The 26,119-nt window shown below is 42.4% G+C and overlaps 3 protein-coding genes across 6 annotated transcripts in view; 2 read left to right on the top strand and 1 right to left on the bottom strand.

Annotated features, from left to right (window-relative positions):
• The window catches only part of RSBN1L (round spermatid basic protein 1 like), a 53,084-nt gene extending 44,154 nt beyond the window's left edge, over window positions 1-8,930 (top strand). For all 3 annotated transcript variants that reach the window (XM_087767942.1, XM_087767943.1, XM_087767941.1), the window contains 2 exons: window positions 3,238-3,346; window positions 3,430-8,930. In XM_087767942.1, the coding sequence (XP_087624068.1) occupies window positions 3,238-3,346; window positions 3,430-4,086 (766 nt within the window). In that variant the 3' untranslated portion in view covers window positions 4,087-8,930. The remainder of the gene's footprint in view (window positions 1-3,237; window positions 3,347-3,429) is intronic.
• A 4,478-nt stretch (window positions 8,931-13,408) lies between these two features.
• On the bottom strand, window positions 13,409-18,285 carry TMEM60 (transmembrane protein 60). The gene is made up of 2 exons (XM_087767947.1): window positions 17,961-18,285; window positions 13,409-14,439 (listed from the first exon to the last, which is right to left on the bottom strand). Exon 2 carries the CDS (start codon window positions 14,395-14,397, stop codon window positions 13,993-13,995), a length of 405 nt encoding a protein of 134 aa, XP_087624073.1. The 5' UTR covers window positions 14,398-14,439; window positions 17,961-18,285; the 3' UTR covers window positions 13,409-13,992.
• Window positions 18,286-18,609: 324 nt separating this feature from the next.
• PHTF2 (putative homeodomain transcription factor 2) overlaps window positions 18,610-26,119 on the top strand; it is a 70,693-nt gene continuing 63,183 nt past the window's right edge. For both annotated transcript variants that reach the window (XM_087767946.1, XM_087767944.1), the window contains exon 1: window positions 18,610-18,727. The gene's annotated coding sequence lies outside the window, so the exon portion shown is untranslated. The remainder of the gene's footprint in view (window positions 18,728-26,119) is intronic.

Below are 26,119 nucleotides of genomic sequence, written 5' to 3'. Positions count from 1 at the left end.
ATTTTGAAAAGCCATTTCACTGTATTTACATGAAGAGAACTAATCAGGGCTTATGATGATAAGGAAACGTCATTAATTATTGTAACGCATTAAAATAATTTTAGACATTAGCTTTACCATAATTTGTCAGCTGTGGCTGGATTTATTTTAAAGGAAACAACATGCATGGAAATTTTTGAAAAAACTGGGGGTGTGTTTTTTTTTTTTTTAAATCTGTTTGAATAGTTGAACAAAATTGAAAGTTGGAGATATTCCAGGGGTGATGAGGGCACTATGGCAGTAAAAATGCACATGTTTTAATGATGAGATACCATATATAAAATTCCTGTTTTCTTTGAGGAGAAAATAAAGCAATTCTTAGACTTGGTGGACTGAGTTGTTAGTTTGTGTTCAGTTAGTATAAAAATAAATTGGGTGTGCAAAAAAAAGCTTTGTAATCAAGAAGCTCCTGTAGATGTAGAGAAAGTGGGATTTATTTAGTAGCTGATAGGCATGAATGTTAATGTTAGGTAGGATGACTGGTGTCTTTCACATCAGACAGGAACAGTGCTGTTGAAAGGCAAAAAGCAGCTTGTGGGGATAGAGGGTAGGACTGGAAACAAAACATAGTGTTTGGAAGAACAAAAAAAAATAATTTTTGCTTTCCCAAATAGGACAGACTCTTGATTTGAGATATTTTGTAAAAATTAGTGGGTTATGAGGTTTTTTTTTTTACTTCTGTGAACGTTTACAAATTGTAGAAGAGCTCTGGCCATTGCTAGCAAACGTTTTAAAGACTGCACTGCATTGAAGTCTGATAAACACTGGTGGTGTGATCATGCTGATTACTTAACGCCATTTTTGTAGGTGATACCAAGTGTGCTTTAGAACTTAAGAAATGCTAGTGAAATTTTAAATCATGGAAACTTTGAAGATTTTTACGTGGGAAACTTGAGTGTGTTTGTACAGGGACAGCAAAAGACACTTCGCGGCGTTGCTGGCAAAATTAAACTCCTCTGTCCTGTGCTTCAGCAAGCAGCTGTCAAGTTTGTGTTCCAGAGCACGAAGTTGTTAGTGCTTTTCTAGGAATTTGTTACATATTGCCAGACTTCATGCATTAGGTCAGAAATATTCATGCTAAAATCTCTAATCTTGAATCTGTTTTGAAAAGTTACAGCAAAAAGAGTCCAGTCCTTTTGAAGAATGAGGTTAAGGAAAAAAAATATTGCCAGAAATAGTTCTAGCAGTGCTCTAGCAGGGACTTAAATGGATTTTTCTGAAGTCATCTTATAGTTCCATTTGGATTTAATGTCTCTTTGGACATCTAGCTGAACTATCCTGCTACTGTTTTGCTGGGGGGGGTGGGACGGGACCCCTAAAATTTAGGTTTTAAAAAATATAATCTCAAAGTTGCGCTAAATATCAAATCTGCAAATGCAGAATTAAAAATAATCTGGCAATAATTTTTCTCTGTGGTGTTTGCAAAAGCAATGTCATGTTTTCTGACAGAATTCTGTAATGCATACTGTTGCACATATATATAGGGTCTGAGAAAAGGAATGATTTGCAAAAATCATTAACTATACTTTGTCCTGTATAAGGTGTAAAACATAGCCACTGCTGTGAAAACGTTTCTTTGGATTGAAGTTCTTTTAGTATGCAAATATTCTTTGTATTTATTTTAATTCTTAATGTAATTTACAAATATTGTTAACTCCAGATGCAGATACATGTTCTTAAAAAAATAAAAAACATACCTGCATTATAAAAAGTAGATTAACGTAGCTAATATTTTTTATGTCACTGACTAGAGATGTTTCTGTAAGTTTTTTGCTTTCAGTGCTGAAATCCTCTTCAGCAGTATATAGACCAAAATCTAGAGAGACATTTTAATCTTTGTAAAATTGAAAGTAAAATACGTGGTCTGAAAATTTTCCCTAGCATACTTTCAGTAGTTGAGCTGCGTTCCCCCCCCCCATATAGCCTCAAACTGGTTAGGGTTTTTTTTTTGCTTTATTGAGGTCATGACCTAAATAAAAGAAACATGTCTCGTCAGTTTAAAAAGCCCAATAAACTGTACATCATTGCCTGCTTTTTAGAATGTTACTAACACCATATATATATAAAAATATATATATATAAATATATATATATATATATATAAAAAAATATATAAATGTATAAATTGATGATCATCTTGCATTTAAAAAGGAGCGCTTGAACACCCGTTAAGAGCCGGTGCCCCGAGCCTGCCCTTGGGCTGCCTGCTGCCCCTGCGCAGCCGGGGAGGGCTCTGCGGGGGGTGAAGAAAGGCAGTCATCGGCCAGGCTCTTTCTGGCTGATAAATTTGCCTTGCAAAACCACTCCAGTGTGAGCTTTCTCCTACGTAAATGAAATCTTCAAATCACCACGCTTTTAAAAAAACCTTTTAAAAACCAAACATCCCTGAAAAACAGACACTCGGAATTTAGTTTTATATGTTTCCGTTGAAGAACTGGGTTTGGCTTTTAGATCAGAGGGTGGTAAGGATTGTAGCTGTGTTTTTTGCCTTTCTTTAGCTAATTCTAGATAATGTCTCTAGAGGAATTCTGTAAATGGTGTGCATTTCCTTAGGGGAGATGTTGTGGGAGGAGAGGTGAATTCTCCTAACGGTTTGAATACGGAGACAAACCCTAGTTCAGATTTTGCTCTTCTGTAGCTCTCTAGTGAGCATAAACAGGAGTGTATTTTTAAGGGATGTTCTGTGGAGGATGCCGGTATTTGCTGCTCAGTAGCATTGTGGCAGCTTAATGTAGATTCAGGTTTACTACTGACTCTGAACAAGGTGTTTGAGGCCAAGATACTAAGCAACGTTTGCGATACTGGTTAGGCTGCTGCATACTTTGAGGTACCTGATGGGTGTATCGTGTTAGAGCGTTGACAGAGTAAGCCCTGTGTATCTGGGGCATCTGTCTTATCATCAAGGCAGACAGAGGTCAATTAAAAATAAAAATTAGCAGTAGTAAGTTTTGTTGACCTTTCATTGCTGCTTCTGCTGCCACTTGTAAAGAAATTGTGGTTAATTCATTTAACAACTTTAATGAGGTTGTGTTTGAGAATTAGACATTTTAGTCAACCTTTTTTCTCAAAAATGTAGGTTACGCTAGAATTGTTGCTTTTTTTTATCATTTCCTTTATCCTTGCTTGCAGATTTTCTTTATTGTTCTGTATAGCGTGTTAGTTTCATCCTCTGACTGTGCAATTCGTATTCTTCTGTAGGTCTGAGCAGCCTCGTATAACCAAAGATGTAATTTGTTTCCATGCGGAAGACTTCTTAGAGGTAGTTCAGCGAATGCAATTAGATTTGCATGAGCCTCCACTCTCACAGGTAAGCGTGCTATGAACTGTTGATCAGGTGTCCTCCGAGTCCTAAATCAGAGTTTTCACCCTTTTTTTCATTTTTCCCTCCAGTGTGTCCAGTGGGTTGATGATGCAAAACTTAATCAACTGCGAAGGGAAGGCATTCGATATGCCAGAATTCAGTTATTTGATAATGACATTTATTTTATCCCAAGGAATGTTGTGCACCAGTTCAAAACAGTTTCAGCTGTGTGCAGTTTAGCTTGGCACATCCGGCTCAAGCTATATCATTCAGAGGAAGAACTTTCTCAAAATACAAGTACTGTTGAAGCAGGGACCTCTGCAGACCCCAAGTCTTCGGTTGTTGGACTTCAGACTGACAGCAGAATTTGTACGATGAGCAAAAATACCTCCGAAGACACCAAATTTTCAGATACTCTGCAGACGAAGTATCTGCAGCAGGAATTTATGCCGATAAAACATGAACCTATTGCATCTCACCGAGTGAAAGAAGAACCCATGAATGTTGATCTTGCTGAGAAGACAGTGGCACCTAATGACGTCGGGGGCCAGAACGTTCAGACTAGATTGGATCACGTTGAATTGACGGCATTTAAGTTGGAAGTGGATTCGAAATTTGAACCTGGCAGCAAGGACTTACAAGGCAAGTTATGCCCAGGAGGTCACGTACATCCAGATGATACAAGACAACATAGTTCATCATATCCAAAACTGCATGGACAAAGAGAGGATGATTTTTTGTGCTAAATTTGTATATATGGTTTTAAATTCCTTTTTAAACTTAATGATGTAATAATGTAAAGATTCATAAATTCTGTGAGGCAAGTTTGTGACTTGCCTTCGCATCTGTTACAGAAAATAGTTATGTAGCTTTGTAACATTCCTCAGTGCCTGTCCATAACTGTGAAGTATCAAAGCACTTAGGGCCAGATGCACTGTAAACACTGCAGGTTTAACATAAAGAAGTCTTTAAATAATTTTGAGTTGTAGGTTTTAGAGTAGAGCTGACATTTAACATATATATTTTTTGTAAGATGAGCCAGAATTCTTTTTGACAATTCCAGGCTTTTCCATAGAGCTTATTTATACCAATTTTTTCATTTTAAATGTGTCAGCACTGTAGTGTAAATATCTTTTTTAAAAATCTTTTTAGTGTGATTTATACTGAAATGTGAGCCGCTTAATAAAGGTTCATAATAACAGATTGGTTTTATTTTTGGGTCTGCAAAAAATAATTCAGTTAAACTGCCTCTCTAAATGGTTACGTTTCTACCTGCACTAATGCATAGGATGCCCTTACACCGTTGTGGGGTGAGGAGCTGTAGCAAACGGAGGTAGAGCTGAGGCATTCTTTGTAAATCAAGATTAGTCAGAATGCAGAATCGGTCCTCCCTTCACAGGATTCCTTACAGTTGCTCACTAAAGGCACTCCCCAAACTCCTGCTGTCAGATGTTAATGTGGAACAGAGAGGCAAACCTTCCCCTCTTGGGGAGGACAGCGGGGCACCCGGCGGGCTCCAGGAGCACTGCCGGTGACTGCGCGCGTCTCTAGATGAGCTGGCGCAAGGGAGCAAGCTCCCTTCTCTGCTTACCTCTGCCCCTGCTCAAGCCACGGTTAAGACAGTTCCATTTCACATTAAAATCACAACCACCCCCCTCAACTTAAATCAGTTATCTGACTAAAATTAGAACAAAGAATATTTAAATGGTTACTTACCAAGTGGTAAAGGCCTCAACTTTAGCAGTGACCTGTAATTTGCTGAGACGCATCTGGATTTGAATTGTTCCCTATGCTGATAGCGCCAGGCAATAAAGATACTTGCCAGTGTGTCTGGCAGGAAGATTCCTCATGAGCCCGAGTTTGGAAGCAGAGGTTGTTTCATTAAGAAAATAATAGTGGCGTCCAAGTTAACCGTTCTGCTCTCTCCCTGCCTACAGAACGCTTGAATTCTCTTAAGCTGTGTTCTGAGGGAAGAGGATTTCAAGGCTAGCTAGCATCCAATGTGGTAATGGCAAAACCTCTGTCCTTTAACTTATTTAATTCTTTGTGTAACATATTACTGTATAGTTCAAACACATCTGAATGATATTTCTTTTTCAGGTAGCTACAAATAGCAGTAAACTGCCCTACAGCCTGTCCTTCAACTACATATTTAAAACTTAAGATCCTAGGCCTGTTGTTATTTCCAAAGCCCTCTCTATCTCTGTTTGTTTTGGTTTTTTTTTGGGGTGGGGGGTATTTTTCCCTATAAGATCCTGAAAGTTGTACATCCTTGTGTACCCAGTTTATAACCTTTGATGCACTTAGTGATCACTTTGGCTTCATTTGTAGCAATAGAACAATGTGATTTCCAGGTGATCTCTAATTCAACTACCTGAGGCCCTTTTGTTGCAAATGGTTTTTGCTTATATGTTGTTAAAATTCAAAATGTTACTGTGAACTTATGCCTGGCACTAAAATCAGCCATTTAACGGATTAGTGCCCTGATTTATTTGAATCTAAAATAGGTCTGTCAAGGAATTATGAATTAAATCAATATTTATTTGAATTGCTAAACATTACTCTTGCATAGCCATAATTACATATTAGAGAAGCAATAGAAACATGAATCTCTTGGATGTGGCTAATATGTCCCTAAGTCTTACTGTTATTTTCTTTAATTCTGGCTAAGAGATTACTACTAGTTTTGCACCCTCAGGGATCTTGCCATGAGCAAATGATTCATGTGTGACATGGTAAGTTATTATTCTAGCACTAGCAGATTCTGATTTGAAAAACTGATTGGTTCGTGTAAGAATTTCAGCCTTCCTGTGATAGAAATGTGGTCTCGGCTCTCTCTGTTTTCTGGATTATCTGGAAACTTCCACCTGTAATCTCTTTGGCTTTATGAACATCCGTACACAATTATGTAGCCTTCCATTCCTGTTCTCTGTGCCAGCCGCTGGAGAACAGTAAAAGAGCAGAGCTGCAGGTTGTAGTTTGCACCGAGCATGCGGCTTTCCAAGTGGGTTAGCAGAAGGCTCCAGCTTTATCAAAACCAGCCTTGCCAGATACTGCTTTAAAAAAAAAAACCAAACAACAAAACTCTTCAGTTTAAAAAAAAAAAACAAAACCAACTTAGTTGTATGCTGGTGATCTGTATGCTGATCATTCATTCTGGTTCAAGTATTTTTTTTTTTTAAATCTGTCAGATTTTAGTGAAGTGTATAAACCCCCCTTGACAGCAAACCATTTTCTGCATCATAGGCCCTGTCCACACTGAAAAAATAAATCTTTGAAAATGGTTTAGCAAACACAACTTTACACTTAATAGTAGAACTTTGCTTCCTTTTGAAGACCTGCTCAGTGGTCTTGGCTGATACGGCCTCAGACTTCTGCTCAGTTATGTCTTGGTTCTGAAATTTGGTTCTAGACTGCCTATACCTTCAACCCACTTTTTTCTTTTTTAATCACTTTCAGAATTTTAAGAGATTAAAAAAAAAGTGGCAGTTTTTGCAATTTTTATGCATCCTTTGATTTTTGAGACAGACTAGATTCTCATTTTTAGACACAATTCCTTGCAGACAGAATATGAACAACACCAGGATTACCAATGGCTATCAGAACTCCCTTTGTATTCAAAGGTGTAAAGAGTCTGGGTTGACTGGCTATATTAGTGTATACTTCCTACTTTGCTTTTTAAAAAAGAAAAAAGGAGAAAAAAAAAAAAGTTTTTGTCCTTTACCTGTGCTGTATTCATTTTGATGCAGTTGCTCCTTAAGATGGGAGTACCTTTTCTGAGGATTTTGGCTCCCGAACTGTTCATTAGTCTGACAAAGGTCTTGCTTTGGTTTCCAGTGGTCCTAGGCTATAACCTTTGTTCCTGCTGCATACAACTTCATACTCAAACTTTTGCTGCAGCAATAAATCTTTGACGCCTCCTGATGTACTGAAACTAGTCTTTGCTTATTGCTTTTTCCCCCTCCCTGGATTTCAGTTTATATATAAATCTTCCTGTTATTTCGGCTGAAATCTCCAGTGTTTTAGTTGTCTCTCTTGGCCCTTGTTCTTCTGCAGATTGGAAAAATCTGCTTAAGGCCTCTTGCCTGTACTGCAATGGTATTGACATCTGTGCGTTCGCAGTGGTGTTCCAGTTGATGACATGATGTGCAGAAATTTAGATCTGTTTTCCTAGATTTTGGTACCATATTTGTGGGTAGCAAAGAATCGCATTGTTACTGTCACTACCAATAGCTGTCAAGATGGTAGCTACTTTTTTTCTTTTTAATTACTGGATCTTTTGCGTTTCACTGGCAACTGACTTCATGTGTTACATACAAGTGTTACTCAGTGTTGTGTCATCCCCCAGCCCTCCGAATGTCTGCAAATTGACTCTGAAACAGCATTTTCATTACAGGTACTGCTGGCATGCAGATTTTCCCTTCCTTGTTACTATAGTGAATATTTCAATACTTCTTTAAATGAAATATTAATTCTATCTAGTATTAGAAATAAAGTATTATTTCAGAGGGTGATGATTTAAGTATTCATCTGTGAAAGAATTCCTTGGTGATAAATAAAATTGATTTTTAAGCAGATATACATGTGCACAGTAAATAAGTTGGCATTGCAAATGATGTAGGAAATGGAAAGATAAAATAGTGGAATGCTGTGAAACAGATCCGAACGTTACCGTTTTGGAAAGTTGAATAAGTCTTTCAAGAAACACAGGACTGGTGTTCGTGGATCAAAATGACTGTTTTCTAATATCTGCATGTGAATAAGGATGCTGAATTGATTGAAATAAATCCATGTTTTCTCCACGCTCATTGGCAAAATAAACTGTTGCGAGACAGTAGACTACCACCTGACCCTGCTAGGATGAAAACTATACTAATTCTGATCAAGAGATAAAAGGACTTTGTAGGCTTCTCAAGTGTAATTTTATTCATTTTTCCTAGTGGTCAGCTCTGTAGAGAACCTTGTCTGTAGGCAGACCAGCGCCCGTTACCTGACTCTGAATGTATACGCGTGGGCAACGGAAAGGACAGATTTTCACCGATCTGTGCTTCGCTGTGAATGACGCTGTTGAGAATGTTTTCTTTGATTGTGAGTCACTGTGTTCAACTGGTATCTTACTACTTTCTCAAACGGATGAAATGCACTTTAAAAACTGTATAATAGGCGATACTGATATTTTGTGCAGGTCCCACTGAATTTGCAGCATACACAGGAAGATTTGGGAAGCTTTGATTCCCATCAGTCGCTTGTTTCATTTCTCTTGGAAATGCCAATTATGTTGTGTTCTGTTCAGAAGCAGTGATTAAGTTCAGAATATCTAGGTTGCTATTTCTATTAGAATCATCAGGGATACTGACTTTGCAAATGTAGTGTATTATATTCTAACCGCTGTTTTTCTCTGTGCTACGATGCTGATATTTCCTCTGCTTTGGAACTGTGCTGTACTTGAGTGCCAGCTAAACACTGATCTTCCCATGTTCTGGTCATGCTGGTAGATGAGCCTACTGATGAGGGCGTTAATCCTAAGTAGTCCTTTAATATTTGGTGTACAGTTATGATAATCTGATTAAAACAGCAGTTTAAACTTCTATTTTTATCAAGTTTTATTTTTCAGTACCTATTTTGATATTATGTTTTCTTTTAGCAATTAATTTCGAGTCCATCTGCATGAGAGTGCAATGTTTGGCAGAGCTTAGGCCTGTGCTTTAAGGGCTATGCTTTTTATGGCCGTTTCTTCGTCTGGTTGTTTTGAGACAAAATAGGGCAGGTAGCTGAGAAAGCTACTCCGTAAGCGTCTCAAGAAGAAAACCTTGAGAGTGAGACCTGCGTGTGGAAGACTAATGTAACTCATAAGTCAAGATTGCTAAAGCTATACCCTAAGCATGCAGCACCACTCGGGTACTTGTCTGTCTAATCCATGCAGTTGAGAGCTTTTCTTAATCTCAGAAATTAAATTCCTAGACTAAAAAAATCTTCTAGCAGTGATTTCTTTATAAACTTTAAAAGGAACACTGAGATAAAAGCACAGATAAAAGAAGCTTGGGTTCTTATTTCTTCCCTGTTTCCCGCTGTTACAGTGCCGTTCTGCGCTGTATGAATGTTTTTCTTACGTTTGCCTGCTTGTGATGTTGGCTTTGTTAGAAAAGGCAGAGCGAAAGAAATAGCATTACTGAGTTGCAGATTTTTCTGCTCTTTATCCAACTTCAGTACAAGTACAAGGAGAAAATGTTGAATTAATATTGAATAGTACTCCAGTGGCCCAACTGCAGCGATTCCTTAAATTGCCTTAGCCCACAAAGCCTGATGCTTTTCAGCAGCAAGTCGATACCCAGGCCCCTTCAGGTCTGAAAGGCTCATGGGGGAGACTAACTCCATCCAAACCTTAAAGCAATAAAGGTACAAACACCCTTTTCCCAAGTCAGCGTAGTTGTTTTTACCTCAATCTTAATTAAAAAAAGTGCGATGTGTTACATGATAGTGCTACGCTTTCCATGCTAATGAATTCAAAGAACTTATTTCTGAGGATGCAGTTATTCAGGAGCTTTATTACTGAAAAGCAGTGTTATTTGTTCCCAAAATATAGTGGTGGTAAAATAGGTAACACCCAGTGTTGTTAGAATTTGCAGTTTCTGGGAGTCTCATAAATTTCACTTTCCTCAATACCTTTGTGTCACCCAACTTTTAAACTGGGCAAACGTGCAGATTTCCATGAGGTTACTGTAGGCTTTTGTTTCTGTACTGCTATGCAGGTATGTCAGAAAACAATACTGCTTCCATCTCTTAAATCATTGTGTAACTTGGTCCTGTGCTGGCTTATTTTTATTATTGTGACCCATGCCTAGCAATGCATTTAGGATGCGTGTACACATGTTCTTAGTGCATGTAGGTTAAAGTTTGTTGAAGGTGGGGATGTGTATGTCACACAATTGTATTTTTCAAGTATAAAAAGAACAGAAAACTGGATACTGTTCTAAAATGGTGACGAATCAAGAAAAGCAGTACGAATAGGTAATGGAAAATTTTAGTTTCATGACCTCACACATGAGCATCGAGTATTTTCCTTAATCAGAGAAAAGCAGATACTCGCCTACAATGCATGCTGAAGTGTTCAAGCTTGTGTAAATGATTTGAAGAGAAATAAATGATGTAGAATATCTATCTCCATATACCATATATATCATCTCTCTATTTTATGTATGTAATATAGATATCATCAATATATGAGAAATACTTCCAGTTTCATTTCAGAACAACAAGCTTTTGAATTGCATTTTAAAACCAAGCCGCTGAGGGCAAAGCGCTCTGCTCCCCACCAGCAGCCGCTGCCGCGGTTACCCGAGGCAAGGTCTTCTCCTACGCGCTGCGTCCTTGCATCGTCCCTTCCTTCGGCCCATTTCTCGCAAATTGGCATGAGCCACCTTGGCATCGGCTTCCCCTGTGCCCTGCCAGCTTCACCAAACCTGCTCTCCACTCCTTCTGTTCTATTGAATGAAGATCAGTCGGTCAATCTGTGAATTTAAGAAAAGGTGTGAGGAGAACCCATTCCCTTTCCAAGCTGTGAACGAGGTAACTCCCAATAGCGTTAGTTCCTGCAACAGCTTCTGGAAAGGCCACAGTTGGCTACGGTGTACTTTGTGTTGTAAACCCTTTTGAGTGAAGTTCTGATAACACAAAAAAGTGAGACTGCGTGTAGAAAGGTGTTGGTGTAGTTCAGGTCGGCTAAATCTGATCCAAAACACTAAGTCAAAAGGGATATTCCTCTTACCAAGGTATCTCTGTGGAGGAGGAACTTGCAAACAAAGTTGAGCACTTCCCAACGGCTGTGCCCTAAAAACATCTTGTGTTAAAGGAAATCAATGCATGTGTGACTTCTGTAGGACGCCAGAAAGCAACGTCTGCTTCAGCTTTCAAAGTCACTGTCACACTTATTTCAAGGTTTGTAAACCTTTTAAAAAGAAAAAAAAAAAAGAAACCAAACCCACAACCGAAACACTGCAATTGTTGGTCTTTTTCTATTGAATTTAACTCATTAAAAGGAGATTTGGAACAACTGTGTTCAATTCTAGTTAATTAGAGATGCCAAACTTCCAGATAATTGTTACATCTGTGGAACAGAAGGGGTTTATTAAGGGGGCAGAGTCACCATTTGTGGCCCATCTTGCTAATAATACACCAAGCCCTAACGAGGCTAGTTCTTATTCACCATCAGTTGTTGTGTGAAGTTACAACGATCTGTTCACAGCAGCAGCCTGACTGCGGGAAGCCGCTCGGCTCCTCTGAGCGGTACGGGGGTTTTGGCCTTGTGTGAGCAAGGCTTTGTTGCTTTTTATTCTGTGATAATCATCAGATGGGAAAGACGGGGGGTACTCGGTTTTATGCTTGGTGCCATAGCGTACCAAACAGCGATGAGTGTGCGTATGTATGTATGTACGTTTGTCTTGTCTAAAGTGCTTAAATGCTTGTTACGTGTTTGCAGCGATGTTTGTTAAGTGGCTCATACAGGTTTACCTCAATTGGCGGTAGGTCTTTAGCCACTCTTTCTTCTTCTCCATGAATTTTTACAGCATCCCAATAAAAATTCCAGCTGAGGCCTAGCTTGCCTGCTGGGGGCCATACCTGGAATATTGCATCCTGGGAACCTCAGTGACCCTCATTTCCATCTGACCACTGAGGAGCTGCTTCAGAGACCTAAACTGGATGTACAAATTAAGCATACGCACACCCCCCCGTATACTTAAACAGTGCACATACATGTGCGTGCTCGCTCTCGCATGCCCTACGTTCAGCAGGCCCAAGAGCGTGCACTGAGGCGGACACAGCTCATCCTACTCACGAGCACCATTTGCCCTTGACAAGTCACGACGACGGTGGAGGAAGCCAGTTCCTCCCAGGAACCTCCTACGAGGGGGCAAAAAGCCTCTCAGACACGCAGCAAGGGCCTCCCAGGAAGTATTTTTCAGAGCTAAGTAGGCCATAGATGCGCACCTCCCCAACAGCACCGTTCCTGATGGGCGCTGCAGGGGAAAGAGGTTTCTAAGTGGTAGTTTCAGCTCCCCATAAATGATGCGATGCTTGTGAACTGGGGCCGAGTACATGGATTTGCTCAGTAAAAGTTGACACATTTAAAGGGGTTACAAATATTTCGCATTTTTAACAGCTAAGGATTAGAAAGATTTTTTTTTTTTTTGTCATTCCTCGGTAGGACAGTCAGCCACTCTGAAGCAAACATGATTTAATTCTTTCTAAAAATCATTTGTTCCAGATTGAGATCCATTGCCTTAGAATAGAACAGGTTGTTTTCTTAGATAAAGCCCTTTCAGCACTCTCCAACAATATGGTTCCCAGGTATTTCTGCCCACGTCTGTGTGATTGAACAGCAAGCAGAAAATCCAAACACTTCAGGAAGATATTTTTTTTTTTTAAAGGACAAGTACAGTTGAATGTACATAATTAAAATTTTATTTGTGAGACACTTTGATCTAATCCCCTCCCCTTACCTTACCTTAGACTGTTTTTCCTGGGCTCTTTTCATTCACTAGACGTTCTTTTATACCTAGGAAAGGTAAACGGATCGGTATCTTCAGCATGCACGTTAATAATGTCTGAGACAGCTTTTACGTTTGAATTTGGTGTTACCGTAGCTCCTGGAGGAGCGCTTCCAGCCCACAAAATCTGGTTCCAGCTCTTCCCACAAGTCCCATTCATTGCATGTTACCTGAAACCAAGTTCATTTACTCACATCTGACTTGCCAGTACTCCATAAAGCCAAGGCTTCACCCCCTGAGACGTAATATCCTAGGGTGTCAAGAAACACCTTCCTTGTTAAAGTACCACTTCTGCAGGTACAAAGGCGTTGCAGAACTCACCCCAGCGCTTCCGTCCTTTACAGCACGGTGATTTCTCGCTTGGAAAGCTAATCACCCTTGTCTCCCTCTTCTCTGGATCTTGGACTACTGGCACACTTCAGCTACTAACTTCTTCCCTAGGTAAACACACTGGTTATTGGCTGTTTCAGCACCTTAAAAAAAAGTGCTTATTTTTAGTCTTTCACACTGGAAGTGGATCCTCACTGTCAAAAAAAAAAACCCGCCGAGTCACTTTATTCCTTTTTTGCTCTTATGTGGCAGCTATTGATTGTTACTGATTCTTAAAGCAAGTTTAGTACATTATAGAAATTACGGTTAACTGGTTATTTCTTGAGTGACAGCATAAGTAGCAGAAAACTCTTTTGGAACTCTTTGGAAAACTCTTTGGCAGAAAACTCTTTTGGAACTCTTTTGGAAAACTCTTTGGAAAGAGGTCCTCTTTCCAAGGATGACCCAATGTGCTGAATGCTCTGGGGTAGAACACGTGGTTCCTTTCGGAAGGTCCTCTACCTGCATGTGAAGAGCCGGTATCTTATTCCATGTAACGAATAACAGTAATCATACTAGCACAGCTTATGTTGAACAAATACTTTTATTTACAAGAGCATACGTGACAATTTTAAAATAAAAAAATGGAACAAGTCTACTTTCGGTCTTCAGCCTGTTTTAGAGAAAGTCTCCAAATTTCTTATTTGGCATTCTAATTTGGAGATCAAGTTTGTGGCAAAACTATAATAATCCAGTAATTTGGTACCAATCTCAGCATTGAAAACCACATAGTATAGCTTAGTCTCTTCGTACATAGAAGATATTGTATCCAAGTTCAACCATACCCCCGATAAGCAAGGCCCACAAAGGGATAAATACATAGGCTAGCTTCATCGTAGTAAATCGTTGCAGTTTAGCGCAGAGGGCAAGGCAGAAGGCCAACTTAAGTAGCATTGCAATGAGATACCAGGCTTTTTTCTTGATGTTTTGGGAGCCATTGCGCGGGTCGAAGCCAGACTTGCAACGTCCAGCCATTTTTACAATTAACATAACTAGAAGAATAGTGTCAAATATCCAGACTGGAATAAAGATGAGGAACCAGTTCCATGGTGCTTTCTCATCCAACTTCAGCACCAGCATGATCAGGAAGAGTAACGTAAAAAGCCATGTCAGTAGTACTCTTTGCGCCAGGGACATTCTCATTTAAACAGCTTTGAGAGGAAGTTTTTCACTGTCAGCAACAACCTAACAAAAAAAAAAAAAAAAAAAAAAAAGGGGAAGGCATCAAAAGATGTCACTGCACAACCATTAGGCATATTCCTTAATGGAGACTGAGTTCTTGTTCTTGCTTTCCCGCCCCTCCTAACCTCACCTACGTACTGTTTCCTAGCATTTCTTTTAGAACTACCGCCCTCAGTGAAGCCCTCTCTTCTGCTCCTGTCCCCCATCCAGGTTAAGTGCCTTAAGTCAGCCGTGTAAACTGCCTTAATCTAAATTTGTTCTGTGAAACAAATGATGCTTTGATCCTAAACGAGCTGTCAGACTCATTTAGGGGTTTTTGCACACTGAGAATATGTTTAGATCCATCTTCCTCCAGTACTGAGGCACTCAGAGTAATGGTTGAAAATAAACCTACCAATTCTCTCTCTCTAACAAACGAATCATAGTAAAATGTAAACCAACTAACGGGCACAAGTAGCAAACCATCTGAGGATCCTGTAGTCTGCAGAGCTGCAGCCGAAATGACCCAGGCTGACACCGAGCCAGTAAGCACTACTACCGCTTTCTGACAAGCGGCAGTCTTAAAACTACTAAAAGCTAGGGGTAACGTTTGCTTTCTGGCAGGTATCTAAAGTACACAGACACTGGCTGACAAGAACGCTACTTAGGTTTATTGGCTTGGTTGTATCTTTACATTTCTACATAGTCACAAGGAAAAAAAACCAAGGGCAAGTGCATCTGCCACTACTGTCATAGAGGTTACTTTTTATATTCCTAACTGAAAGGCTTTTATTACTGCATCTGCCAGAAGCCTTTTGCTGCAAGCGTAAAAAGCAGAGGTGAGAAGAACTATGATCTTCCTGCAGATTTCATGCTACAAAGATGGATAATTAATATATACCAGCGAAACAGTGCTGAAATAGGTTTCTTAATTATTTTAAAAATTTGAGATTTTTAGGAATTTGGTAATTCCCTTTAGAACACTGATGTTCTTTCACTTGAAAAAAAGAAATTGAGCTTTGATTTGTTCCAGATTACAAAAATATTTGAATTACTGAAAATGAGATGATGTGTTCTGAAGCACCTGATCCTCACCACCAGCCGCCGCGAGGGAAGGACAAGACCTGCTTCCCCTCTCTCTCCTCGGTGCCCCGGCCACAAGCTGCTGCTGCTCCCTCTGTGTTACTACTGAAGCTCACAAGAACACCCAATTAAGGCTATTTATTAAACTCACTGAACAAGCAGAAATCTATTAGCACCTTTTTCTTTTTAACTGGGTTATTTTTTTTGCCAGATTCGCAAGTTGAACCAACTTTGTGCTCACATAAGCATCGGAACCAGGAGGAGGGAAGTAAAAGCCGCTGACTTAACTGGTTAGGAGATGACCTGCTACACTAGAGCTAGGGGATATCAATTTTGTACACCGCTAAAATTGTCCAACAATTTAAATCTGTGTCTTCTGATACACAGTTCAACAGACCTACTTTTTGCTCAGTCATAGAAACATACCCAAACCAGCTGGCAGGTGCAGACGATTACAGAACAATCCCTGTGACCTAACTGAAGTATTTCCAGTATTTTGAAAACATTCCCGGTATTCTCAAGTGCAAGTCTGCGGCTAAAGTGAAGAGGGTAGTGATCTGAAACAAAGTTTCAACATTCCTTTCATGAGAACATTTTTGAAAACTACTTCTAGAAATCAATGCTACAGATACTACAAGAAGGAGCATCTCTTATTAGCAAACTGGAGAAAGCAGAAACAGAAGAAACAGACTGGAAACTTGGGCCAGGAAGGAAAAGAAGAACTCAACACTGTTACAAGTATCAGGCTATCGGACACTCAAAGAAGGCACGACCAGCTGTCTCTGGAGGAAACAGAAAGCTGCTGAAGGTGTATTAGATGGGGCTACTCAATTGGAAGGTTGCTCACTTGATGAAAAGATTTTCAGTTTCCCTAAGTGTTTAGAACCACTTTGTAACAATTTTAAAAGCCCAGGCAGAAAACTCAGCATGGGACATTATGCTGCCTTTCTTTGACCTAATGAAGAGATGTAACTGCAAGACTGGGCAGGACTGCAAGGCTCCATTCAATTTTAGAGGCTTTTTTGACGAAAACTCAAGAAAATCCAAGTGCACTTTTGAGATCTTATAGTCCTATAGTCCAAGTAAGGGAAGCAACCACATTTTAAAGACTGACAGCTGGGGATACAGGTGACATAATGACAAAAGGTTTGATTACATGGAGCACTCATTGACCCTCTCCCATTAGGAAAGAGATTAGCAGCAGATTCTCAGCTAGAGGCCAGCTACCACAACAAGATAGTTAACACTGGAAAAAGGATGCAGGTACGGTACAGGTCTGAACTAGCTCTTCTGGGAAAATACTGAAGGAATGTCAAAGGCAGAGTGTAAAAATAAAAAAAGCTCTCGAGTCCTTATAGGACTCATGTAATCAGTAGGAAGTGAAAGTTTTCAGTAATGAGAAACACTATCTAAGTAGCATTGCTGACCTTGGTGGGATGATCTACATAATTCGAATATATGATAGCTAATTATATCCTGTTTAGAAGGAAAAAAATGAAGAGGAGGGAAACTTACGCATGACATTCAGCTCAATATTAATGATAACATAGATCTATACATTTAAATTTAAACCTTGAACGTTACCTAACAAAGTTCAGAAAATTATATTATACTGAAACCAAACTAAATAGAACTCTAGCTTGATTAAACGACATTTTAAAGCCGATTCAGCAGGCATGAGTAATTGAAAACCTAGAAAGAAATATTCCAGTGTTCCCACTTTAGCCACATTTAAAGCAGCCTGATATGAATACAGGTTCGGTATTCACAAGTTGTCCTTGCAAGCGGTGCGTTCTTAGTTCAGGTATCCTACGTAGATTTAAAAGTATAAATAAAGCCAAACTACAACATCCCCTTAACTGGAGTGCTCGTTTTACTGTTTCTCAGCGAAACAGAGGCTCCCGAGTGCTGAATTTGGCTGGAAAAAAATAAATTCAGAAACTATTCATAGGAAGAGGACGAGGAAACCGGCAAAGCAGCCCCGGGTTGCCGGGCTCTGCAGGGCCACAGCCCCGCGGTCCTCTGAGGAAGGCCGCTTCCAGCACAGCTCCGATCCCGCCGCGGCGGGCAGGGTCGCTGCCCTCCACCGCCTCCGCCCCACGCACCCCGGGGCCGCCGGGGGCGGCTCGGGGCCGCGGCTCCCGCAGCTGCCGGGCGAGCCGGGAGGGCCCAGCCCGGGGCCCCGCAGGCAGGGCAGGCCGCCCGCCTCTCCCGCCCCTCCTCGCCCCCGTTTGCTGAGGGGAGGTGCGGCCCGGCCGACCCCAGTCCCCCCCGGCCTCCCCGCTCCAGCCTTCCTCACCGCCCCGCCGCCTTCCTCGGTCCCTCCCTCGGCCGAGCCGGCCTTCCCCCGCGGCTGCCCCGACAGACCCGCTCCCCCAGCCGCGGCGGAGGCCCTGTCCGCCCGAACGAGGACGGGCCCGACGCGGGAACCTGGGATGGAAGCCCCCTCCCCCGCCACCTACCGCACGGGCCCGGGCCGCCCTGCGCCGCTGTCGCCCTCGCACGGACCCGCCGCCACGCAGAGTCCCGGCGCATCCCCCTCCCGCCCGGCTCCGCGGGGCCAGCGCGCAGGTGAGGTGAGGGGGCGGCAGGGCTCTCCCCGCCCGCTCCGCCGCAGGAAACAGACCGCCTCCCTCACCCCCCGCCCCGGGGCTGGCGATTGGGCAGCGGGGACGCACGTCCTGCCGCGCCCCGCTGCCACTGGGTAGCGGCGACGTCGCTCAAGTTCATCCCCGCCTTCCCCCCGCAGCTACTCGGTCGTGGCGACGCCCATCAAGGTCAGCCCCCGCACGGCCGGCGGCCGTTCAGCCTTGAGCCTACCCCCCTCCGCTGTCTTTGCCGCCAATTCGTGCAGGAGGCTGTCTGTCACCTCGGCCCCGCCTCTGCGCTGGGGAGGTGTCCGTCAAGCACGACCTCCCCTCCCTCCCGCTCTCGTTGGACAGCGCCGCCGCCAGTCACGCTTCGGCCCCGCCCCCACAAGTGGAGGGGGCGCTGTTGGCTACCGACCGGCCACCGGCCCCGCCCCCGGCTCGGTGGCGCGCGCCCTCTAGGCTGGCGCTGCTGCCGCTCGGGCTCGCGCCTCCTCATCCTCCTCCCCCCGCCCCCCCCCCCCCCAGCTGTTGCCTCGCGCGCGCCCGCCGCCTCCTCGCCGTCTCGCGCTCCCCTCGCTGCTGTTGTCTGCGGCGCGCGCTGGCCCGCTCCGCCGCCTCGCCGCGGCACCGGGCAACCAGTAAGGTCGGGACCCGCCTCGGTTGGCGGCGGGGGGCCCGGCGCCGAGGGGGGCATCGCCGGCCCCGGCGGGAGGGGGAGAAGCGGGGCGCCAAGTTGCCCGCGCGGCTGGGGAAGGGGCCGACCGGCCCGGCGGGGGCGGGGGGAGGCGGCCGGAGCGGCTTGGGCTGAGGCGCCGCGGCCGGGGCGAGGCGGGGGGCGCCCGCTCGGTGAGGGGGGACGGGGGCGGTAGGCGCATCACCGGCGGGGCGCGGCGGAGCCGTCGGCCGCGGCTCCCCTCGCCCCCTGGCCGGGCGGCGAGAGCGGGTCCGCTGCCGGCCCCGCCGGGGGCCTCCCGCTGCCCCGGGGGAGCGCCTGGCCGGGGGAAGGGCGGGAGGCCCGCGGCCTCCGCGGCGCCGCGGTCCCCCCGAGGCGGGCGCTGGCGCGGGGGTCCTTCCCGCCGGGGCGGCCGCTGAGCGGGCCCTGCCCGCCGCGCCGTGTCGCCGCATCAGGTGCGGTCCGCCCCCGCCGTCCTGAGGAGCGGGCGGGCTCCTTGGCCTCCCCTCGCGAAGTTTATTGTGGGCGGCAGGCGCTCGGTTACGCGTTGAAGGCTGGGGCTGCTGGCCGTTTCCGTAGGTGTTATTCGTACTTGCTCAGCCTGACTCCTGCTGTAATACTCCTTCTCCTTGGTAAGTTGGTCTAAAGCATCTTGAGCTGCTTTAATGCCTGTGTCAGGTGACGGGACTTTTTTTCTCCTTTCCTTTAAAGGTTCTAAATTTCGGCGTCTTCATCTTTATCTCTGACCTCGTCTCCTTACGTATTCTTGTATTTTACATGCCTTCCTCTTCTGTTGGTGCTTGGTTTCTTATTCCTCATCCCATTTTTTTTTCCCCCTTTCCACCTTAACCCAATGACAATCTGTCTACCCCTTATCTTTTGTCCTTGCTTTTCAATTTGGGAATCTAAATGTTAGGCTGCTTCCTGTGAGTTAAAATTTATTCTGTCATATTAATTTCCCTGTGTTTTATTTGCTGTCTTTTCTATGAGAAACAAAGGAGAGAGCAGTGGAGGAAAATGATTACGCAGTTGTAGTTCTATCCAGCTGTTTGCTTCTTTTACTTTTGTTTTTCATAGGTACTCCCCAAGTGCATGTGGCTCAGGTGTATCAGATTCAGTGACAGTCGTAGCCCATATTCTCAAGCTCTACACTTGGTATTTTGTCTTTTACTGCTTTTACATGTTATCGGTCACTTGAAAAGTAACACTGCTGAGTCTTGCATTGTGTTCCAAATTTGCCAGTGTCTTATCCATCTGCCTTATAATTAACTGGAAAAAGTAATTAATTGGAAAACCTGACTTGTTGAAAGTACTTTAATTAATGTTCTGAAATTCTTTGTGATGAAACATTCCTACAGAAAATACAGCTGGTTTTACCATTTTGACACACGAGTCCTTCATAGGAATGAGACTAAATACAGTGTGTCATCAGTAATTTGCCCGCTTATATCTTCCTGTTGATGCTGTTAAACAGATGGTGGTATCTGTTTTATCAGGGAGAAGCGCATCACTTGAAATAACCTGTTAATCCTAGTAAGTGAATCCTAGTATCTTTAGCTGCACTTAGAGTGGTCACTGTGTGGCAGAAGGATGTGTTTCTGTTATATACATTAGCGCTTGGCATGAGATGTTTTTGTTTTCCTGGGGTTAGAGGCTAAAAGTGTTCTGTGAATAAATCTCTGGGTTATAAATAGCTGTATGTATTTGGCTATTTCTGTAGCTCTGAAGGTTTTGGTGATGATCTTTGATTTGCCTCTTTATTTGTGGCTCCCTGGAAAGGATAATCCTTTTCTCAGAAGTCTTAGTTTTGTTCCAGTGAGGTGTTTATGAACTGATGTATGTACACACGTCATACTTCTGTCAGTTTTGACTTCTTCTTCCCCCAGAGATCTACTTTACAATATTTGCAAACAATTTTCATTTCTGAAGGTGGAGGTTGAGAGTGGTACTTGGAACCAGTGTGTTTAAGATCCTGGTTCCCGTTTGAAGTGGAATGTTTGTGCAGTTGAATTTTCTGTTGCTATGTTTTGCTGCCAATGTATGTTTTTATTCTGGATATAAATATTGTAAAGGATAAAACACGAGCCTGAGTCATCTGAAAAAGAATTTGGAAACCTAGTTAGTTTAATTCAATGCTTGTAGTAGAATTTTTTCCTCTTGTATTGTGTGGATATACAAATAAATTGTCAGTAATGGCTGGGAACTCCACGGAACATTTCAGGTATTCCGGTAGTACTGGATTTCTCCCAAAGCAAGAGTTAGCTCAGCTTGTCTCAAAACACTGGTCCCAGCTGTATCCGTAGCTGCCTAATATTGGTGTGAATTCTGGGAGAACTCAAGGTCCTGTAGGCTTTGGAACAGGACACGGAGTATTGATGCTGTGTGAGAAGGGAGGCATAGGCGCATTAAAAAGACCTCCAGTCGGCTTTGGTTGAGGCGGTTAACCAGGCAGCCACGGGTGGAGCGGCTCTTGGAGTGGAACAGTGCTGTTCCTGTCACAGCTGGCAGGGGTCACTGGAAAGCAGTGGACGTTATTTCTTTCCCAGTTCTCCAAAGTTACATATACTGTCTTCCCAGGCTTTTTCTAAATATCGTATCTTCTACTTGTTTATAGTAGAAATTTTGTTAAAGAAATAAAAACATCAGTTTTTTTCCCCTTTTCTCAGGACCCCTGTGAGTGAGAGTGATGACAGTCACAGGGTGGGTTTTGTGAGGTTTTTTTTGTCTGTGAGGAAGTTCTTTTCATAACAAACAGCATGCTCTACGGATTCATCACCGAACAGTTTATGTGAATTTTTAGCTAGGCTTACTAAGGAGACAGAGCTTGTACAATTACTTTCTTTGTCCGTCTTCTCCTGTTTGAGTAACTTCTTCACTCAGTCAGATGATGAAACCAAATTTAATGGCAACTTAAAGACGTTAAGTACCTACACAGTGACAAATTTTTATAAAACTTTTGACAGGTAGTGACCCAAGTTAATATTCCGATGCGAAGAAAGGCAGCTGTAATTGTGTCCCTTCTTTCTTCAGAAAGAGAGCAACTGCTGGCCAGTCTGCATGCTAAGCTCTGAGCCATCGTGGTGTGTACTGCGACTGGCCGGGCCAAATAGTTGGGGCAGTTGGTAATAAGGGTGGGGGGCAGGACAAAAGTGTTGGGTGAGGTAGAGAAGGGCAACAGGGAGCCAGCGCAGTGGTAGAAGCAGAGTTAATTGCTTCTGCCCACGGAACAAGGTAGGCCTGTTTTTTCTGTAATGTTTTTGTTTGTTTGTTTGTTTTATGAAGGAAACAAACCAAAACTCTTTTGGGATACCTCTGTCAGAGGTTCTGCTTCTTCTGACTGTTTAAAGACAGTTCTTCTGACTGTTCAAAGACAGTTGACCACTACTTACGCTAAGATACATAGTGGTGTGAAAAATAAATACCATGCTTTCTCCCTTGAGTTTACTGTGCTGTTATTCATAAAGGTCCTTCTTGCTGGGTACAGAGGAAACGGTTAACTACTTGAAGAAATTATATTCAAATTTGTAAGGAGAATACAAAGAGCTTAATAAATTGCCGATGGGGAAAAAAGAGTTAATAGTAATTAGGGCTATAATGTATTACTGTGTAATGTTTTGGTATGCTCTACATGTAATCATAGAATAATTTAGGTTGAAAAGGGTCACTGGAAGTCATCTGTCTGGTTCAACCTCATCTCAAAGCAGGGCCACCTTCAAAGTTAGAGCAAACATGTATACATATGTAGAGATACCCATTATGTTGTCAAGAAATTTGGAAATTAGCTTATGTTTGAGGTGTTCTTTTGGTTTGTTGTTTTTTTTTTGTTTTTTTTTTTTAGTTGAGGGGAGGATATCAGAGAGTTCATAGAGCTATTCTCTTGTTTCTTAATTTAAATGTGTAAAGGGGATTTGTTTCCAAATTCACTTCTGCTGGGAATACTCTTTAAGTGAGACATGTGGTGTTCAGTATTTAATTCTTTGTTCATTTGAGGTGGTCTTGGTAGACGTACTCCAGAGAGACTGGATGGCTTCCTGGAATGAGTCCAAGCATTGGATTGAACTCCTGTTTGCAAATACATTTGTGCTTCTTGTTCTTAAGAAATAAAATACAATTGCAAAGTGGGAGAAGAAATTAAAGCAATATAGCATCAAATATGAAGTCATACAAGCCTTGCATTTTGGAAGTTGGCCAGCGCCAGATGCTTTTGGGGGTTAGGTGGTTGGCAGATGCCAGCCTGGCAGCTAAATGCTCTTCGTGTTCAGCTGTCTTAAGGGACAGTTTGTTCTACGCTTGTCATGTTGCTCATATGCTTTCCTTGATACTTGCTACTGGCTGTTGTGGAGTCGGGTTAGGTAGAGAGTTTGTATGGCCAAGTTCAGCCCGGTGATCTCTTTGGATGTTTTCTTGCATCCTGGGTCATGAAGCTTGAGATTCCCTCAGCTGCATGTTTATTTTTTTTCTTATTATTGTGTGTTTAAATAGCTGCTTTCTTTTTGAATCAGAGTAAAATCTTGGCTTCAGTGACTTCCTGTGGTACTGAGTTTAACAGTCTAATTATGTGTTGTAATATAATATTTCTCTGTTAAAAATTTGGCTTTGCTATCCTCTAAGCTCGGTTAATGAATGAAGTTCCCTGTATTATTGGAAGCTGTTGTTTTCTTGACTGTATTTTCTGTATATTTGTTAAAGTCTCATTTAATTTATAATTCCTTATTTTTCTGTTCATACTTGCCTGTCTCAACAGGAGAGTCTTTCAAGTGGTTGATAATTCATAGCCTTTCTCAAAACACCTCCCCCTCCCTCAGTATTTTAATATTCTTCTTCAAATAAAACACATGCATTTCAGGTCAGATTGCACAACTGATCAACAGAGCTGTACTGCAGTGTTTTCCTTGTCATTCCTCTTTTATTCAGGTGTCTCTGTGCTCTTCTGACTACAGGGTATTGAATGGAAGAGCTCACTGAGCTGCCAAATTTCCTTTCCAGATTTGAGATACCTGATTTTAAAGCTTTGTGTGGTGTACATAGTTCACTCCCTGCCCGCCTCCCCCATAGATATCATTTCCGTTATTGATACTAAATTCTGTTTATGTTGCCTATTCATTGTTAAAGTTGATCCATCTACTTAAGCTTTGATAATGTAAGATTAATTGTCATCTAGAAATGTTACTACTTCAGGTTTTCTTCTCTGATGTAGAAAAAATGAATATAGTGAGCACTGCTCGACCTATTTACAGAAGCTTGAGGTTTGGAATAATAGGGCAGGGCTCAGCTCACACCTTTTAAGGACTGAATTTAGGCAGTACTTCATAAAAACTCTAGGCTACTGGTCTAAAGAGGGGGAGGAGGAGACGGGGAAACAGTTAATTATTCCAGATTAACTCTGTTAATGATACTTCTGAAGGCTTGCAGGTGGAGATCCAGAGTGATCAAGTTGGCTTCAGTCAGAGCTGCCTCACTACGGACAATGGCATTAATGCTTATCTTGTTCTGCAATCTGTAGATCTGTGGAGCTAATGTAGGCGAAAACTGCTCATTTACTTAGTAATAGTAGTCAGATCGTTGAAACTGTCTCCTGTGTGATGGCCTTCAATGCTGGTAAAAAGAGGGATGGAAGCTGGTGACTGTGGAGCAGGGTGGACTGTGGTAATACTGGTTTAGAGTGGTTAAAACAGTTGTGAAGCGTTACTGGGCCACCCTGACCTTCTCCGTCGGCTCTGTGTGGACCTTACCTGTCTTTAGTGAGTGATTTCTTCTGCTGAAAATTCCCTCTTAAGAGCTCCGGGAACGAGCAGGAATGTGGAGCATCACTATTTATTTGTAAGCTAACATTAGCTGTCAGCGCCTGATGAAGCAGTGGTGTGATGAGCGTCTGTGTTCATCTTTCTTGTAAAAGTCTAATGTTTAGCATACTTAGAAAGTCGGAAGTCACGATTTCTGGCTGCACTCGTCCTGAGCGGCTTTAATGTCAAACCTCCAGAAAGAGCTAGCCACCCGGGCACGCGTATACCGAATGAGACCCTGAATGCCTGCTATGTCACTACGGGGTGTTCAGGGAGGTGAAAGCTAGAGCAACATAAAGAAAGCAGACTAGGAAGATTTAGTCTGAGTTTAGTTTTGGGATCAGGATGCTTCTGTGTGAAGGAGAAGGGGTGTTCCCAGATGAGCTCCCTAGGATTTGTGTGCACTTTGCCTTGGACTGACCCTGAATGGAAGAGCTAGCAGACCAGCCGTGTGCGATCCAAGGAGCTTCTAGGCACCTGAGCAGGCAACAAATAGGCCGTTTTATTCAGACTGGATGCTGCTATTAATCTTTATTATCCAATTAGCCTATTGCAACGAAGAAGATGGACTTCAAAATTTTGTTCAATTTTCTGGCTGTTTTTTGATCTGTGGCAATATTTGCTTTTCACAAACAGCAGTCTATTTAGAAGTCTTTGACATCCTTCCAAAGGCTCTTCGAAAGTCCACATGTTTTATCACTTGCTCTTGTTTATCAGTTAGTTTGACATGTTCAGAAATACTGATAGGCTAAGACATGATCTTCCGTGGCAGAAACTGCTGATTAGACCCTATCAGATAGTCTTTCAGGTATAATGGTGTTCTATTTTTAATGATCGTTTTGAGGAGCTTGCCAGATACACATGTAAGGCTTGTTACCCTGCAATTCCTTGCTTGGATCGCTCCAGAGACTTTTTAAAAAAATACAGGCTCAGCATTTGCTACAATGTTCCTACAGAACAGTGGCTGTTACAAGAGACTGCAGCTTTTTCTGACAGCTCAGCTGCTTCAGAAACTTGCTGGATAACTATTTGTAGAACATGATGCAAACTTGGTCATTTAGGAGTGGTTTTCGACTTCCTGACTGTACTCATCGAGAAGCCACAACTCTGCTGTGCTTTGCCTGGTGACAGATAAACACGTCTTCCTAAACACTAAGTCAGTATTTTCAGTGAGCAAGATTTATTGTTGCAGGAAATTACTGTTGTGTTTAGAATCCCAAGGAGGAGGAGAAGAGGAGCATAGCATTTTATTTCAAGGTGATGACTGTATTTTGGGTTTGTTTGGTGGCTTTTTTTTCGAGTGTTTGTTAAGAAGAATATGTATATAAATGAAAACCATAGTATTCATAGAAATTCTATTCCATAATTAGGTTGTTACAGGTCTAAAAGCAGATGTATATGCGCAATATTTCAGGGATTTCTCATTATAAGATTGTAAATATGTTTAATGGGATACGTATGTATATGTGTAGTATTCAGTACAAAAAACAGGAATTAAAAAGAGCAGAACTTGAGATTGACCATGTACTGTGATTTATTTATTGTTTTTTTTAAAGATGCAGCATTTTCAGAAA

This window comes from Nipponia nippon, unplaced genomic scaffold (assembly GCF_047370975.1).
Source record: "Nipponia nippon isolate SJK-2023a ecotype South Korea unplaced genomic scaffold, ASM4737097v1 scaffold_3, whole genome shotgun sequence".
Taxonomy (NCBI): Eukaryota; Metazoa; Chordata; class Aves; order Pelecaniformes; family Threskiornithidae; genus Nipponia; species Nipponia nippon.
The sequence above is the reverse complement of the archived record's forward strand: the minus strand, read 5'-3'. Positions and strand labels throughout refer to the sequence as shown.

What these genes read in the sequence shown, in the direction of transcription:
- TMEM60 (XM_087767947.1), bottom strand. Translation starts at nt 14,397, where the DNA reads ATGAGAATGTCCCTGGCGCAAAGAGTACTACTGACATGGCTTTTTACG.